This window comes from Carcharodon carcharias, chromosome 33 (assembly GCF_017639515.1).
Source record: "Carcharodon carcharias isolate sCarCar2 chromosome 33, sCarCar2.pri, whole genome shotgun sequence".
In the NCBI taxonomy this organism is placed as follows: domain Eukaryota; kingdom Metazoa; phylum Chordata; class Chondrichthyes; order Lamniformes; family Lamnidae; genus Carcharodon; species Carcharodon carcharias.
In genome coordinates this window covers 12,045,244-12,058,557 of record NC_054499.1, presented here as the reverse complement: position 1 = coordinate 12,058,557, position 13,314 = coordinate 12,045,244, and the positions used below count along the sequence as shown (strand labels likewise).

The 13,314-nt window shown below is 54.0% G+C and overlaps 1 protein-coding gene across 1 annotated transcript; it reads left to right on the top strand.

Moving 5' to 3' along the window:
• The first annotated feature begins 2,564 nt into the window (after positions 1-2,564).
• rnaseka (ribonuclease, RNase K a) lies at positions 2,565-12,836 on the top strand. The gene is made up of 3 exons (XM_041178709.1): positions 2,565-2,722; positions 8,797-8,876; positions 11,347-12,836. Exons 1-3 carry the CDS (start codon positions 2,645-2,647, stop codon positions 11,489-11,491), a joined length of 303 nt encoding a protein of 100 aa, XP_041034643.1. The 5' UTR covers positions 2,565-2,644; the 3' UTR covers positions 11,492-12,836.
• Positions 12,837-13,314: the final 478 nt, after the last annotated feature.

The following is a 13,314-nucleotide window of genomic DNA, read 5'->3' as shown; positions in this document are numbered from 1 at the left end:
GATCGTTCCCACAACATTTAAGAAGTATTTAGGTGAACAATTGAAATGCCATAGCATACAAGGTTATGGACCAAATGCTGGAAAATGGGATTAGAGTAGATGGGTGACCAGCATGGACACGATGGGCAGAAGGGCCTCTTTCCGTGCTGTAAAACTCTATGACTTCTCTGAGACTCAAAGAACAGTGTCTGCAGTGACTGTGATCTGCCAGCACATGGTGGTGTTGTATCATTTTAATCATGGTGAAAAAGGTTTGGGGAGATAGGCTTTGACCCTTTTTTAAATCATTAATTGACCCTTTCTTAATTAATTCATTCACCCACCACCCCCCACCCCAGAAATAAAAGATCACCTATTGCAGCAGTCCCTGCTGAGCATTCCTGTACTACAAAGTTCAGTACAATCCAAAGTTATTTCTGTACATTCAAGAAGGAAATAGGGAGAGTACAGGGCCAACATAAAAATAAAAATAGTAAAAATAAAGGGTGGGACCAATAAAGCCAGGAAACCCTGGGTGTCGAATGATGTACAGGATTTGATAAAAGAGAAAAAGGGAGGCTTATGGCAGATACTGAGGGCTCAAAACAGCAGAAGCCCTAGAGGAGTAATGAATGTGTAGGGGGGAACTTAAAAAGGAAATTAGGAGAGCACCAGGTAAAATAAAGGAAAATCCAAAGTTACTTTACAAGTACATTGAGAGTAAGAGGATAACTAGGGAAAGAGTAGGGCCCATTAAGGACCATAGTGGTAATTAAAAAAAATACACTTGGAGAGGCAGGGATTAATCAAGGACAGTCAGCATGGGTTTGTTAAGGGAGGTCACGTCTGACCAATTTGATTGAATTTTTTGAATAGGTGACCAGGTGTGTAGAGGGCAATGCATTTGACGTAGTCTACTTGGACTTCAACAAGGCATGGGAGATTGATAACGAAGGTAAGAGCCCATGGGATCCAAGGCAATTTGGCAAATTGGATCCAGAACTGGCTGAGTGGCAAGAAGCAGAGGGTGATGGTCGAGGGGTGTTTTTGTGACTGGATGCTTGTGTCCAGTGGGGTTCCACAGGGATCGGTGTTGGGTCCCTTGCAGTTTGTGGTATATATAAACAATTTAGACTTGAATGTATGAGGGTTGATCAGTAAGTTCGCGGATATCACGAAAATTGGTGGGGTGGTAAATAATGAGGAGGATAGCCTTAGATTACAGGAGGATATAATCGGGCTGGTCAGATGGACTGATCAGTGGCAAATGGAATTTAATCCGGATAAGTGTGAGGTGATGCACTTGGGCAGGACAAACAAGGCATGGGAATACATAATGAATGGTACGACCCTGGGAAGTACTGAGGATCAGAGGGACCTTGGTATGCATGTCCACCGGTCCCTTGAGGTAGCAGGACAGGTAGATAAGGTGGTTAAGAAGGCTTATGGGATACTTGCCTTTATTAGCTGAGGAATAGAATATAAGAGCAGGGAAGTTATGCTGGAACTGTAGCCTAACCAGCATTTTATAGAGTATTACATGCAGTTCTGGAATCCGCATTATAAGAAGGATGTGATTGCACTGAAGAAAGTGCAGAGGAGATTTACCAGGATGTTGCCTGGGCTGGAGAGTTTTAGTTATGAGGAGAGATTGGATAGACTGGGGTTATTTTCCTTGGAGCAGGAGATTGAGAGGGGACATGATTGAGGTGTATAGAATTATGAGGGGCATAGATAAGGTAGACAGGAAGGAACTTTTCCCCTTGGTGGAGGGATCAATAACCAGGGGGCATAGATTTAAGGTAAGGGGTAGGAGATTTAGAGTGGATGTGAGGAAGAATTTTTTCACCCAGAGGGTGGTGGGAATCTGGAACTCACTGCCTGAAAGGGTGGTAGAGGCAGAAACCCTCATAACACTTAAGAAGTATTTGGATGTGCACTTGCAATGCCATGGCATAGAAGGCTATGGGCCTAGTGCTGGAAATTGGGATTAGAATAGATAGGTTCTTGTTTGACTGGCGCAGACTTGATGGGCCGAAGGGCCTTTTTCTGTGCTGTGGACCTCTATGACTCACTGTTGTAAAATCTTAACACAGGAATAGAAAGGGGGGTGGAATCGTTAAACAATTGAAATTAATGAAAATGCTCATGCTTAGGAGCAGCAGAATTTTGATCTATAGACAACAATTATTTCTTTTAAATAAAAAAAAACCCACACAAACAGAACAACAAATACAAGGGCAGTTACAGAAACTAATGGCAGGGAAAACACAATCCCACTTTTTCCAACCCTTGCCTGGCCCAAACCACCTTTAAATATCACATGACAGCCTCCTCGATCATGTGACCTGGCTGGCTGCTCAGACTGTACCACCTTAGGAGGCAGGGAGGGGAGACAAGACACAATTCAACATGAATTCAGAGAATTAACAAAAGGCTCCCTCTTGGAATGAAGTGAATGGATATTAAAGTGTTGCTGCTCTTGATGCTCTGTTAGGTTGGAGAGGGCTGTGTTTTTGCCTGGTTGTTTATTTGGGTGCAGGTTCGCCATGGTTCACCCCCCTCTCCTATTTCTCAGTGGATGGGGCCCGAGCTGGATACATTTCCCAATCAGTTGGAGTTTGTCACATTTCTTTCCAGGAAGAGGAGTGAGGGGCTGGAGCTAATGGCTTCCTTACTCTGTTGTGGACCCAAGCTGGCAGCTTGTGGAATTGTCCTCAGTATCTGGGGAGTGATCATGCTGGTGAGTCCCTTGCATCCCCAGTCTAGGCCCTGTCTTGGCCTTCCCAGCCCCCTATCCCACTATCCTCCCCTACCCTGTTCCCCTACCCCACTATCCTCCCCTGCCCTGTTCTCCTACCTCACTATCCTCCCCTACCCTGTTCCCCTACCCCACTATCCTCCCCTGCCCTGTTCTCCTACCTCACTATCCTCCCCTACCCTGTTCCCCTACCCCACTGTCCACCCCTACCCTGTTCCCCTACCTCACTATCCTCCCCTACCCTGTTCCCCTACCTCACTAACCTCCCCTACCCTGTTCCCCTACCTCACTAACCTCCCCTGCCCTGTTCTCCTACCTCACTATCCTCCCCTACCCTGTTCCCCTACCTCACTATCCTCCCCTACCCTGTTCCCCTAACCCACTATCCTCCCCTGCCCTGTTCTCCTACCTCACTATCCTCCCCTACCCTGTTCCCCTACCCCACTATCCTCCCCTGCCCTGTTCCCCTACCTCACTATCCTCCCCTACCCTGTTCCCCTACCCCACTGTCCACCCCTACCCTGTTCCCCTACCTCACTATCCTCCCCTACCCTGTTCCCCTACCTCACTAACCTCCCCTACCCTGTTCCCCTACCTCACTAACCTCCCCTACCCTGTTCCCCTACCTCACTAACCTCCCCTACCCTGTTCCCCTACCTCACTATCCTCCCCTACCCTGTTCCCCTACCTCACTATCCTCCCCTACCCTGTTCCCCTACCTCACTATCCTCCCCTACCCTGTTCCCCTACCCCACAATCCTCCCCTACCTCACTATCCTCCCCTACCCTGTTCCCCTGCCCCACACTCCTCCCCTGCCCCACACTCCTCCCCTGCCCCACACTCCTCCCCTGCCCCGCTCTCCTCCCCTGCCCCGCTCTCCTCCCCTGCCCCGCTCTCCTCCCCTGCCCCGCTCTCCTCCCCTGCCCCGCTCTCCTCCCCTGCCCCGCTCTCCTCCCCTGCCCCGCTCTCCTCCCCTGCCCCGCTCTCCTCCCCTGCCCCGCTCTCCTCCCCTGCCCCGCTCTCCTCCCCTGCCCCGCTCTCCTCCCCTGCCCCGCTCTCCTCCCCTGCCCCGCTCTCCTCCCCTGCCCCGCTCTCCTCCCCTGCCCCGCTCTCCTCCCCTGCCCCGCTCTCCTCCCCTGCCCCGCTCTCCTCCCCTGCCCCGCTCTCCTCCCCTGCCCCGCTCTCCTCCCCTGCCCCGCTCTCCTCCCCTGCCCCGCTCTCCTCCCCTGCCCCGCTCTCCTCCCCTGCCCCGCTCTCCTCCCCTGCCCCGCTCTCCTCCCCTGCCCCGCTCTCCTCCCCTGCCCCGCTCTCCTCCCCTGCCCCGCTCTCCTCCCCTGCCCCGCTCTCCTCCCCTGCCCCGCTCTCCTCCCCTGCCCCGCTCTCCTCCCCTGCCCCGCTCTCCTCCCCTGCCCCGCTCTCCTCCCCTGCCCCGCTCTCCTCCCCTGCCCCGCTCTCCTCCCCTGCCCCGCTCTCCTCCCCTGCCCCGCTCTCCTCCCCTGCCCCGCTCTCCTCCCCTGCCCCGCTCTCCTCCCCTGCCCCGCTCTCCTCCCCTGCCCCGCTCTCCTCCCCTGCCCCGCTCTCCTCCCCTGCCCCGCTCTCCTCCCCTGCCCCGCTCTCCTCCCCTGCCCCGCTCTCCTCCCCTGCCCCGCTCTCCTCCCCTGCCCCGCTCTCCTCCCCTGCCCCGCTCTCCTCCCCTGCCCCGCTCTCCTCCCCTGCCCCGCTCTCCTCCCCTGCCCCGCTCTCCTCCCCTGCCCCGCTCTCCTCCCCTGCCCCGCTCTCCTCCCCTGCCCCGCTCTCCTCCCCTGCCCCGCTCTCCTCCCCTGCCCCGCTCTCCTCCCCTGCCCCGCTCTCCTCCCCTGCCCCGCTCTCCTCCCCTGCCCCGCTCTCCTCCCCTGCCCCGTCAGAAGCATTTTCCCAGGGTGGAAGAGTCAATTACTAGGGGACATAGATTTAAGCTGAGAGGAGAAAACTATAGAGGTGATGTGCGGGGCAAGTTTTTTACGCAGAGGGTAGTGAGTGTTTGGAATTCACTGCCAGAGGAGGTGGTGGAAGCAGGTACGATAGTGGTCTTTAAGAGGCAGCTTGACACATACATGAATAGGATGGGAATAGAGGGATACGGACCCCAGAAGTGCAAAATGTTTTAGTTGACGGGCAATATGATCGGCACAGGCTTGGAGGGCCGAAGGGCCTGTTCCTGTGCTGTACTTTTCTTTGTTCTTTATACCCTACCCCACTATCCTCCCCTACCCTGTTCCCCTGCCCCCTTACTCTGCTCTGCCCCACTATCCTACCCTACCTTGCCTTGTCTGTCCCTTTACTTTCTCTGCCCTGATCCCTTACCCTACCCTGCCCCCTGCTCGCCTGCCCTGCCTGCCTGCTCCTCCTGGGCCTGATTCCTTGCTTTCTTCCCTCACCAGTGGGTGGTGAATCGATGATTCAGGCTCAAGAAGCTCAACTTGGGCACGGGGCTGGTCACGGCAAAGGCCGCACGGGTTTAAAACAAAAGCCACAGTGGGGGCCGAGCGAGATCGCCAAGGCCTGGGAGCCGGTGCCCGTTGCGGGGGATAAGACATAGGAGCCGAAATTAGGCCATTCGGCCCATCGAGTCTGCTCCGCCATTCAGTCATGGCTGATAAGTTTCTCAACCCCATTCTCTTGTCTTCTCCCCGATTGGTGGACTGATTTGTTTTTATTTATTTGGAGGCCTGTTTATGCCCCTTGGAGTTTGCATTCCTGAGCCTGCCCATCGTCAGGGCAGATTGTGCGTCTCACATGGAACTTTCTGTGCCTACAGCTGGCTGGGTGTGCGATGCTGAAGTGTTGTTTGAGTGACCTGCGGTTCTTTGATGTTAAATAGTTGGACTGATTGTGACACCAAGCTCATATCAGTGATTGTGAAGCGCTTTGGGAGGCTCTGAACTGGTGAAAGGTGATATATAAATGCAGGATTCCTTTCTTTCGCCCATCCTCTGCTGATGGAATCCTTTTCTAATCGTGCCCTGTGATGTTTTTCTCTCCTTTCCCACCCTCTGGATTGGCAAAGCTGTTTGACTGTGGGGAGCATCACTGTTGAGCTCAATCCTGCCCTTGCTTCCTGCCCAGACACGATTGGGGGTGGGAGGGTGGGGGTGTCACTGGGCGATGAGCAGGGCTGACTGGCCCCTGTGTCACTTGCTTGCCTTCAACCGTTGCTTACCAGACTTGGCTGGCCAGGACCTGTTTCGGGTGGGTTCTCCGGATGAAGCTGGTGAGCTGTTCTGCAGTGAATCTCGAAGTGCTGATGTGTTCAATTGGCAGTCTCTGTGTATTTCGTCCCCCACCGCTTAGACCAGTTTGGGATTACCTATCCGAATGTGTATGGGAGGAGCCCTTTGCTGTCAAATTTTTGTCTGATGCATTTTTTTAAATTTGTGATGTGGGCGTCGCTGGCTGGGCCCAGCATTTATTGCCCATCTCTAATTACCCCTTGAGAAGGTGGTGGTGAGCTGCTTTCTTGAGCTGCTGCAGCCCATGTGGTGTAGGTACACCCACAGTGCTGTTAGGGAGGGAGTTCCAGGATTTTGACCCAGCGACAGTGAAGGAACGACGATATATTTCCAAGTCAGGATTGTGAGTGGGTTGGAGGGGAACTTCCAGGTGGTGGTGTTCCCCATGTGTCTGCTGCCCTTGTCCTTCTAGATGGTAGAGGCCATGGGTTTGGAAGGTGTGATTTACACCCTTGTCCCTTCCCTGACCCCGAGCCCCACCCCACCCCACCCCCGCTCTCCCTCCCTCCGAGAGAGTTTCTCTTTGTAATGTTAGTTTCTGTTCCTCACTCTCGATGTTTCTCAAGCTGTGCTTTTTGCACTAACGGCCGGGAGATGGTCACTTCCGGCCACAGCCGCTGGAGGCTCGGCGACTGCTTGGAAGGAGGCCGGAGGAGGAGGGGGGAGCAGGAGCGGAAAGAGGGCCCAGAGGGACGCCGAGGCTGGTGCACCTTCTTGGTGCCATCTGTTCACCTCCCGGTGTGGAGACGGCTGTGCCCTGGGCTCATCGCCACCGGCCCAAAGCATCGTCTGGTGAGATGGCAGGTGCTGGGTGCACCCCCCCCACCCCCCCGCCGCCGAGGCTCCGACTGGGATGGCATGTGGGGTCAAAGTTGACCTCCCTCAGCTCTCCCTGTTTAATTGGGGGTGACCCCCTTGCTCTCCTCCCCACCCCTAGACACCAAAAATCCCACCGTTTGGTTGGCAGGGTGGATGTGGGGAGGGTGTTTCCTCTTGAGGGAGGATCTAGAACTAGGGATCGCTGTTTAAAAGTAAGGGGAGAGAGAGAGAGAGAGAGAGACGAGGAGACGTTTCTTTTCTCTTGAGGGCTGTGAGTCTTTGGGACACTCTGCCTCAAAAGGCAGTGGACGCAGAGTCCTTGGATATTTTTAAGGCAGAGCTAGATAGGGCCTGGGCTACCGGGGGAGGGCGGGTAGGCAGGAATGTGGAGTGGAGGTTACACTTGGGTCAGCCATGATCTCATTGGATGGTGGCGCAGGAGCTCGAGGGGCCGAGTGGCCTACTCCCGCTCCTAATTGGCTTACTGTAAATTCGCCGCGCGCGCAGATCGGCTTCATTCCGACAGCCGGGTCACCATTGTAGCTCCCGGCCTTCAACCGGTGCTTTCCTCTTGAGGGGCCATCTCCTCATCCGCCCACCCATCCTCGAGTTGAATCTTCATCGAGGAAGTTAAAATCAGGACACCTCACAAACCCTCCGCTGGCTCTGGGATGTCCGTGAACGGCGCTATAGGAATGCACGTTTGCCTGTCCCTCTGATTGGTGATGGATTGCTATGACACAGGGAGGGGGTGAGGAAGGCGGGGTGGGGGGGGGGGGGGAGGAGGGTTGGCTCTTGGAATCAAGTGGCTGTGTCGGCTGGGCCCTCGCCCTGCGCCTGCTCCACCAAGTGAGGCATCGCGTCGAGGGGTAGTGTGAACGCGTTGTGTGCTGAAGGCTGAGCCCCCTTTTTTTTTTTTTTGTCAGTTCTTTAACCATCTGTAGCTGGGCAGGGCTTGGGGGGGCGTGGGGTTGTGAAGTGCTGGGGAACGAACCCTTTAAGTCTGACCCTGAGCTGCCAGTGTGACTTGTATTTGGCCAGAGAGTGACGAGCAGAGGGGTTTCTGGCTAAGGTTAATCCCGAGGTGCCCTCACTTGGTTCATATCAGGAGCTGAAGGGCAGGAGCAAAGGAGGCTTCAGGAGGCAAGTGACTCCACCCTCTGGTGACTCTTACCCCTCCTCCGTGTGCTGCCAGCCCCCCTCTGGTATCTCACCCCAGTGATCCTGGCTGAGGGCGTGGACACTTGAGCCGCTGGAGTGAGCCATTGTGGCAAGTCATGGGCATGCGTGACGAATGCAGCCCAGGGTCAGTCACTTCAGAGTTTTCTATTCGCTCGAGGGATGTGGGCGTTGCTGGCTAGGCCAGCATTTATTGCCCGTCCCTAATTGCCCTTGAACTGAGTGAGCTGGCTCGGCCATTTCAGAGGGGCAGTTGAGAGTCAACCACATTTGCTATGTGGGTCTGGAGTCACATGTAGGCCAGACCGGGTAAAGACAGCAGATTTCCTTCCCTAAAGGGGGCATTAGTGAATTAGATGAGGTTTTTACAACAATCGTTAATAGTTTCGTGGTCACCATTACTGATTAAGATCAAGATTTTCCAAATTTTTTTTATTATTATTAATTGAATTCCAAATCCCGCCATTGGCTGTGGTGGGATTTGAACCCAGAGCATCATCTTGGGCCTTTGGATCAATAACCCAGTGATGTTAACCCTTTGCTACGATCTCTCCCCCCCCCTGCACTTCCTCAACCCCCATCATCCCCGTGTCTGCTCTTGTGATGTGCCTCCTTCCTGCACCAAGTGGACAGCAAGTCAACTGGTTGTTTTCCTGACTGGATGACCCTTGACCGACTGTGTTTCCTGTGGCGTTGGGGGGGGCGGAGGGGGGGGCGGGGGTTGCGGTTTTGCAGCGCTGCCCCGGGGTGACCCTGTTAACACGTCTGCTTTCGCCGTCATGTTCCAGGCCCTCCTGGGGATCTTCTTTAACATCCACTCCGCCGTCCTAATTGAAGATGTGCCCTTCACCGAGGCGGACTTTAAAGAGTAAGTTTGCGTCGTGGCGGGTGGGGGGGGGGGCCTTGAGGGGGCAGTTGGAGGGGCTGAAGGGTTGGGGCTTGACTGAGGGGCACGCGTCCTGCCCGCGTGGTTGCATAACCCGCCGGTCTTGGGGGCGCGATTGTGAATCACGATTAAATAGTAGAGGGAGGCAGGGGGAGATGGTGGGGTTGGGAGTGCGTAGTGGTAATATGGCGGGTCTAGTAATCCCGAAACCCAAGCTTGTGCCACGTTTTCGAACCCCACCGTGGAGTTTGAATTCAATTCGTGAGAAATGCGGACCTGAAAGGGAGTCTCGGCCATCGTTGGCATCCTAACCCATCTCGATGCCCCTTTTGGGTAGGGAAATTTGCCATCCTTACCCGGTCTGGCCTACACGTGAGTCCAGCCCCCTCAGCTGTTTGGTTGACTCTTAACTGCCCCCCCCCACCCCCACCCCTGAAATGGTCCAGCAAGCCCACTCAGTTCCAGGGGTAATTAGGGATGGGCAACAAGTGCTGGCCTTGCCAGTGATGCCCACATCCCATGAAAGAATTTAAAAAAAAAAAAAGCCAAGGTAGAACTCGGCACACCTGGAGAAAAAAATTCCAACAGGGCGGGAATACACTGTTGGAGGGGGGGATGCTCGGTGTTCGTTGGATCTACACGACCAGCAATGTTTAGGCGCTATACAAATGTAACGTCCCAGGATCCTTCCCGGGAGCGATAGTGAGTCGCTTAACGATCCATCGGGACAGATGAGCTTGGTCAGAGAGTTAGGTTTTGAAGAAGGGCCTTAAAAGGAGGAGAGATTTTAAGGATGGAATTCCAGAGCTTCGGCACCTGAAGGCAAGAGGGCCAAATAGTGGAGCGATTGGGATTGGAGGAGGGGGGAGTGTGGGCTTGGGGGGGGGTGTTGGTGGGGGGTCAGTGCTGAACGGAGAGCAGAGATCTCTGGGAGTTGCAGGGCTGGAGCAGGTTTCAGGGATAGGGAGGGAGGTGTGGTGGGGGGGTGCAGTGTGAGGGCCTATGGAGGGATTTGAAAACAAAGGTGTGAACTTTGAGACTGAGGCCTTGCTTAACCGGACGCCAGTGTAGGTCAGTAAGCCCTGGGGCGATGGACGACGCAGGGTGGGGTAGGACACACAAGAGTTTTGGATGACTTTAAGTTTGTGGAGGGTAAAATGCAGGAATGTTGTTGTTGTTGTTGTAGACCTCCAGCTGTAGTAACCATGTCCAATCCTGGGCACCGCAGCTCAGGGTATATTCGTCTTCGGAGGTACAAAGCAAATTCACCCGACTGATACGAGGCTCTCGATGTTTAAATTATGAGGACAAGTTGTGCAGATTAGGCTTGTTAGTCCCGCGAGGTTGGAAGATTTGAGGGGTGCTCCGCTCGAGGGGTTTGAGACGGTAAAGGTGTTCGGGTCGAGAGAGAGAGAGAGGGATAGACTTGGTTGGGGGGGGTGGTGTGTGTGGTGGAAAAGGCATATGGGACACTTGCCTTTATCAATCGAGGCACCAATTACAAAAGTAGGGAGGTCATGTTGGAGTTGTATAGAACCTTGGTGAGGCCACAGCTGGAGTACTGTGTGCAGCCACATTTATAGGAAGGATGTGATTGCACTGGAGGGGGTGCAGAGGAGATTCACCAGGATGTTGCCTGGGATGAAACATTTAAGTTGTGAAGAGAGGTTGGATAGACTTGGTTGTTTTCGTTGGAGCAGAGAAGACTGAGGGGCGACCTGATCGAGGTGTACAAGATTATGAGGGACATGGACAGGGTGGATAGGGAGCAGCTGTTCCCCTTAGTTCAAGGGTCAGTCACGAGGGGACATAAGTTCAAGGTGAGGGGCAGGAGGTTTAGAGGGGATGTGAGGAAAATCTTTTTAACCCAGAGGGTGGTGAGGGTCTGGAATGCGCTGCCTGGGAGGGTGGTGGAGGCGGGTTGCCTCACATCCTTTAAAAAGTACCTGGATGAGCACTTGGCACGTCATAACATTCAAGGCTATGGGCCAAGTGCTGGTCAATGGGATTAGGTAGGTAGGTCAGGTGTTTCTCACGTGTCAGTACAGACTCGATGGGCCGAAGGGCATCTTCTGCCATGAGATTCTGAGAGCAGCCAGGAGAATGGAAGCAAACCGGGTAAATGGAGGCGAGGTACAGATTGTTTGTGGTCCGAATGAAAGGGGCAATGAAAGGGCTCAACGGGCAGAATGGCCCCCTCCAGTTCCTGTCGAGGTACTTGTTTCAGGGAAGGAGCCCCTGAGGGAGCCCAGGTGACCTTGCAGAATGGCGGTAGTGGACTTGGAAGGGCTGAACGGCCTTCTCCTGTGCCTTGTGTTCTGGGGGGAGGGTGGCGAGCGGAAAGGGATGGGGATCTAGAAAGAAAGGAGGGAGCTGGTGCGGGTGGAGATGTTAAAATGGCAGCTCTATCTGTGCTTAACCAGTTTGCTGTTTGTGCACCTCCCCCCGACAGTACAAAGCCCCCTGAGAGAATCCACCGGCTCTACGAGCAAGTCAGCTACAACTGCTTCATAGCGGCTGGAATCTACATCGTCCTGGGAGGCTTCTCGTTCTGTCAGATCCGTCTTAACAAACGCAAGGAGTACCTGGTGCGCTAGAGCCGCCCGTGTTATTTATTTAACCTCCTGCTGCCCTCCCCTTTTAAACAACTGCTGTCACCTTCCACTCTTAAACGTTTTTTTATTTCCCCCTCTCCCCACCCCACCCCACACCCGGTGAAAATTGTACTTGAAATTTTAAACCATGTGTCGAGACGGTGGGGGGAGACTTGGATGTCTTCAAATAAATGTCACGGTGTGTTTGTTCGCGATCTCTGGTGTGCAGAATGGGGATTGAATCGGAACGTTGGGAGCCTCTTGTCAAGAGATCCCCCCCCCGACCCCCTACCCGCCATTTTGATGTCTCTCGGTAGCACCCGCCAAGTCCTGTTCATCCTAAAATGGCGGCCGGTGGTCCTTACCCGACGGGTGGCGTTTCAAAGCCTAAAAAGCCAGCTGCTTTGGGTGGGGGGGAGGCAGGGTGGTCGGGGTGATGTGATGGGGTGGGGTGGGGGGTGGGTGAAAGGTGTGGAAGCATTTGGATGTGACGTTGAAACTCCTGAAAGGAGTAAAACCTTTCTCCTTCCCAAATGCCTCATTGTGACAGCATTGGCCCAGTTTTGCTACAGGAATTTCGCGAAGCTCTTTCACTCTAGAGTTGGGGTTGAGGGGGGGGGTGGGGAGTGGTGGTGGTGGTGGTGGGGGTGGGGGTGGGGGTAGGTGGGAGTCAGATTCTCTTTTTTTCCCCCAAGAAAGTTGGGGATGGGCACAACCGTCAGACGCAGAGTCACATCTCTGCGGCCTCCTCTAAACGTTATAGGCTCGTTGCCGTGGAAGCGGGCCTACTCGGAGTTGGACCAAATCTGGTAGGCCCAATCAGCTCTGAGTGGGTGCGAAGGAATTCCCTCTTATTTTCCACCCATTCCCACAACCCCCCCCCCCCCCCCGGCCACCCCCTCCCTCACCTTTTGCCCTGAGGACCGAAACCAGCTTTTGTGACGGACAAGGGGTGAGGAGGGGCAGAGAAAACGGAGGCAGACTGTGGTATGAGTTTGTACACGAGTATGCTTGTGTGCAGCCATGTTCTCCCCTTTCTCCCCCGCCACCCCCACCCACCATTTTGATTTCAGGTGATTCCCATTTCCTTTCCAACCCAATCCCTTCCCGACCAATTCTTCACAGCCTCACAATTCCGCGTCTATTGACGTCGGGCCCTGAGTCACGAGGCAGAATCTGTATCTGAGAAACTGTGTGTAGGTGTCCGTGGTCCTGTCTGGATGTATAAATTGATGAGTAGTCCTGTCTTGATGTTAATGGTGTGGAAAACACCGCCTGATCCTGTACAACTGTAAATGATCCATCATAAGAAATCCAGAGAAATGCAATAAAATGAATGAAATTCCGAGTTCTCTATAGCCCAGCGATTTTATTTATTTATTTTTGCCTGTCCTGGCTCTTCAAATTAAATTGGGATGCCCTGTGGATGTGATGTGTGATGGCACATTCATTCGTTTTCACAGAATAGTACTTGGGGAGTTGTACAGCGCCGAACGAGGCCATTCAGCCCACTACCCATGCTGGCCCTTTGAAAGTCATTCTGACACCACCCTCCCCTCCCCCGTTCTTCCCCGTAAGCCTGCAAATGTTTCCTTTCCCAACTATATATCCAATTCGAATCTCGAGCTACTGCTAAAGCTGCTCCTGCCTCACGTTCAGGCAGTGCATTCCAGACCCTGACAGCTTGCTGGGTTTAAAAAGAATTTGCCCCTTGTTTTCCCCATGGTTTATTTTTCGCCATTTATCCTTCTCGCTCGCCCATGGGGACACGAGCTCAGCTCTTTTTTCTCCATGTTTGAACTTAGACTCTAATGAGCTAATGGAAC

Coding starts and splice junctions, on each gene's coding strand:
- rnaseka (XM_041178709.1), top strand. CDS start 2,645: ATGGCTTCCTTACTCTGTTGTGGACCCAAGCTGGCAGCTTGTGGAATT. Junction 2,723..8,796: donor TCTGGGGAGTGATCATGCTG/GTGAGTCCCTTG, acceptor GTCATGTTCCAG/GCCCTCCTGGGGATCTTCTT. Junction 8,877..11,346: donor ACCGAGGCGGACTTTAAAGA/GTAAGTTTGCGT, acceptor TCCCCCCGACAG/TACAAAGCCCCCTGAGAGAA.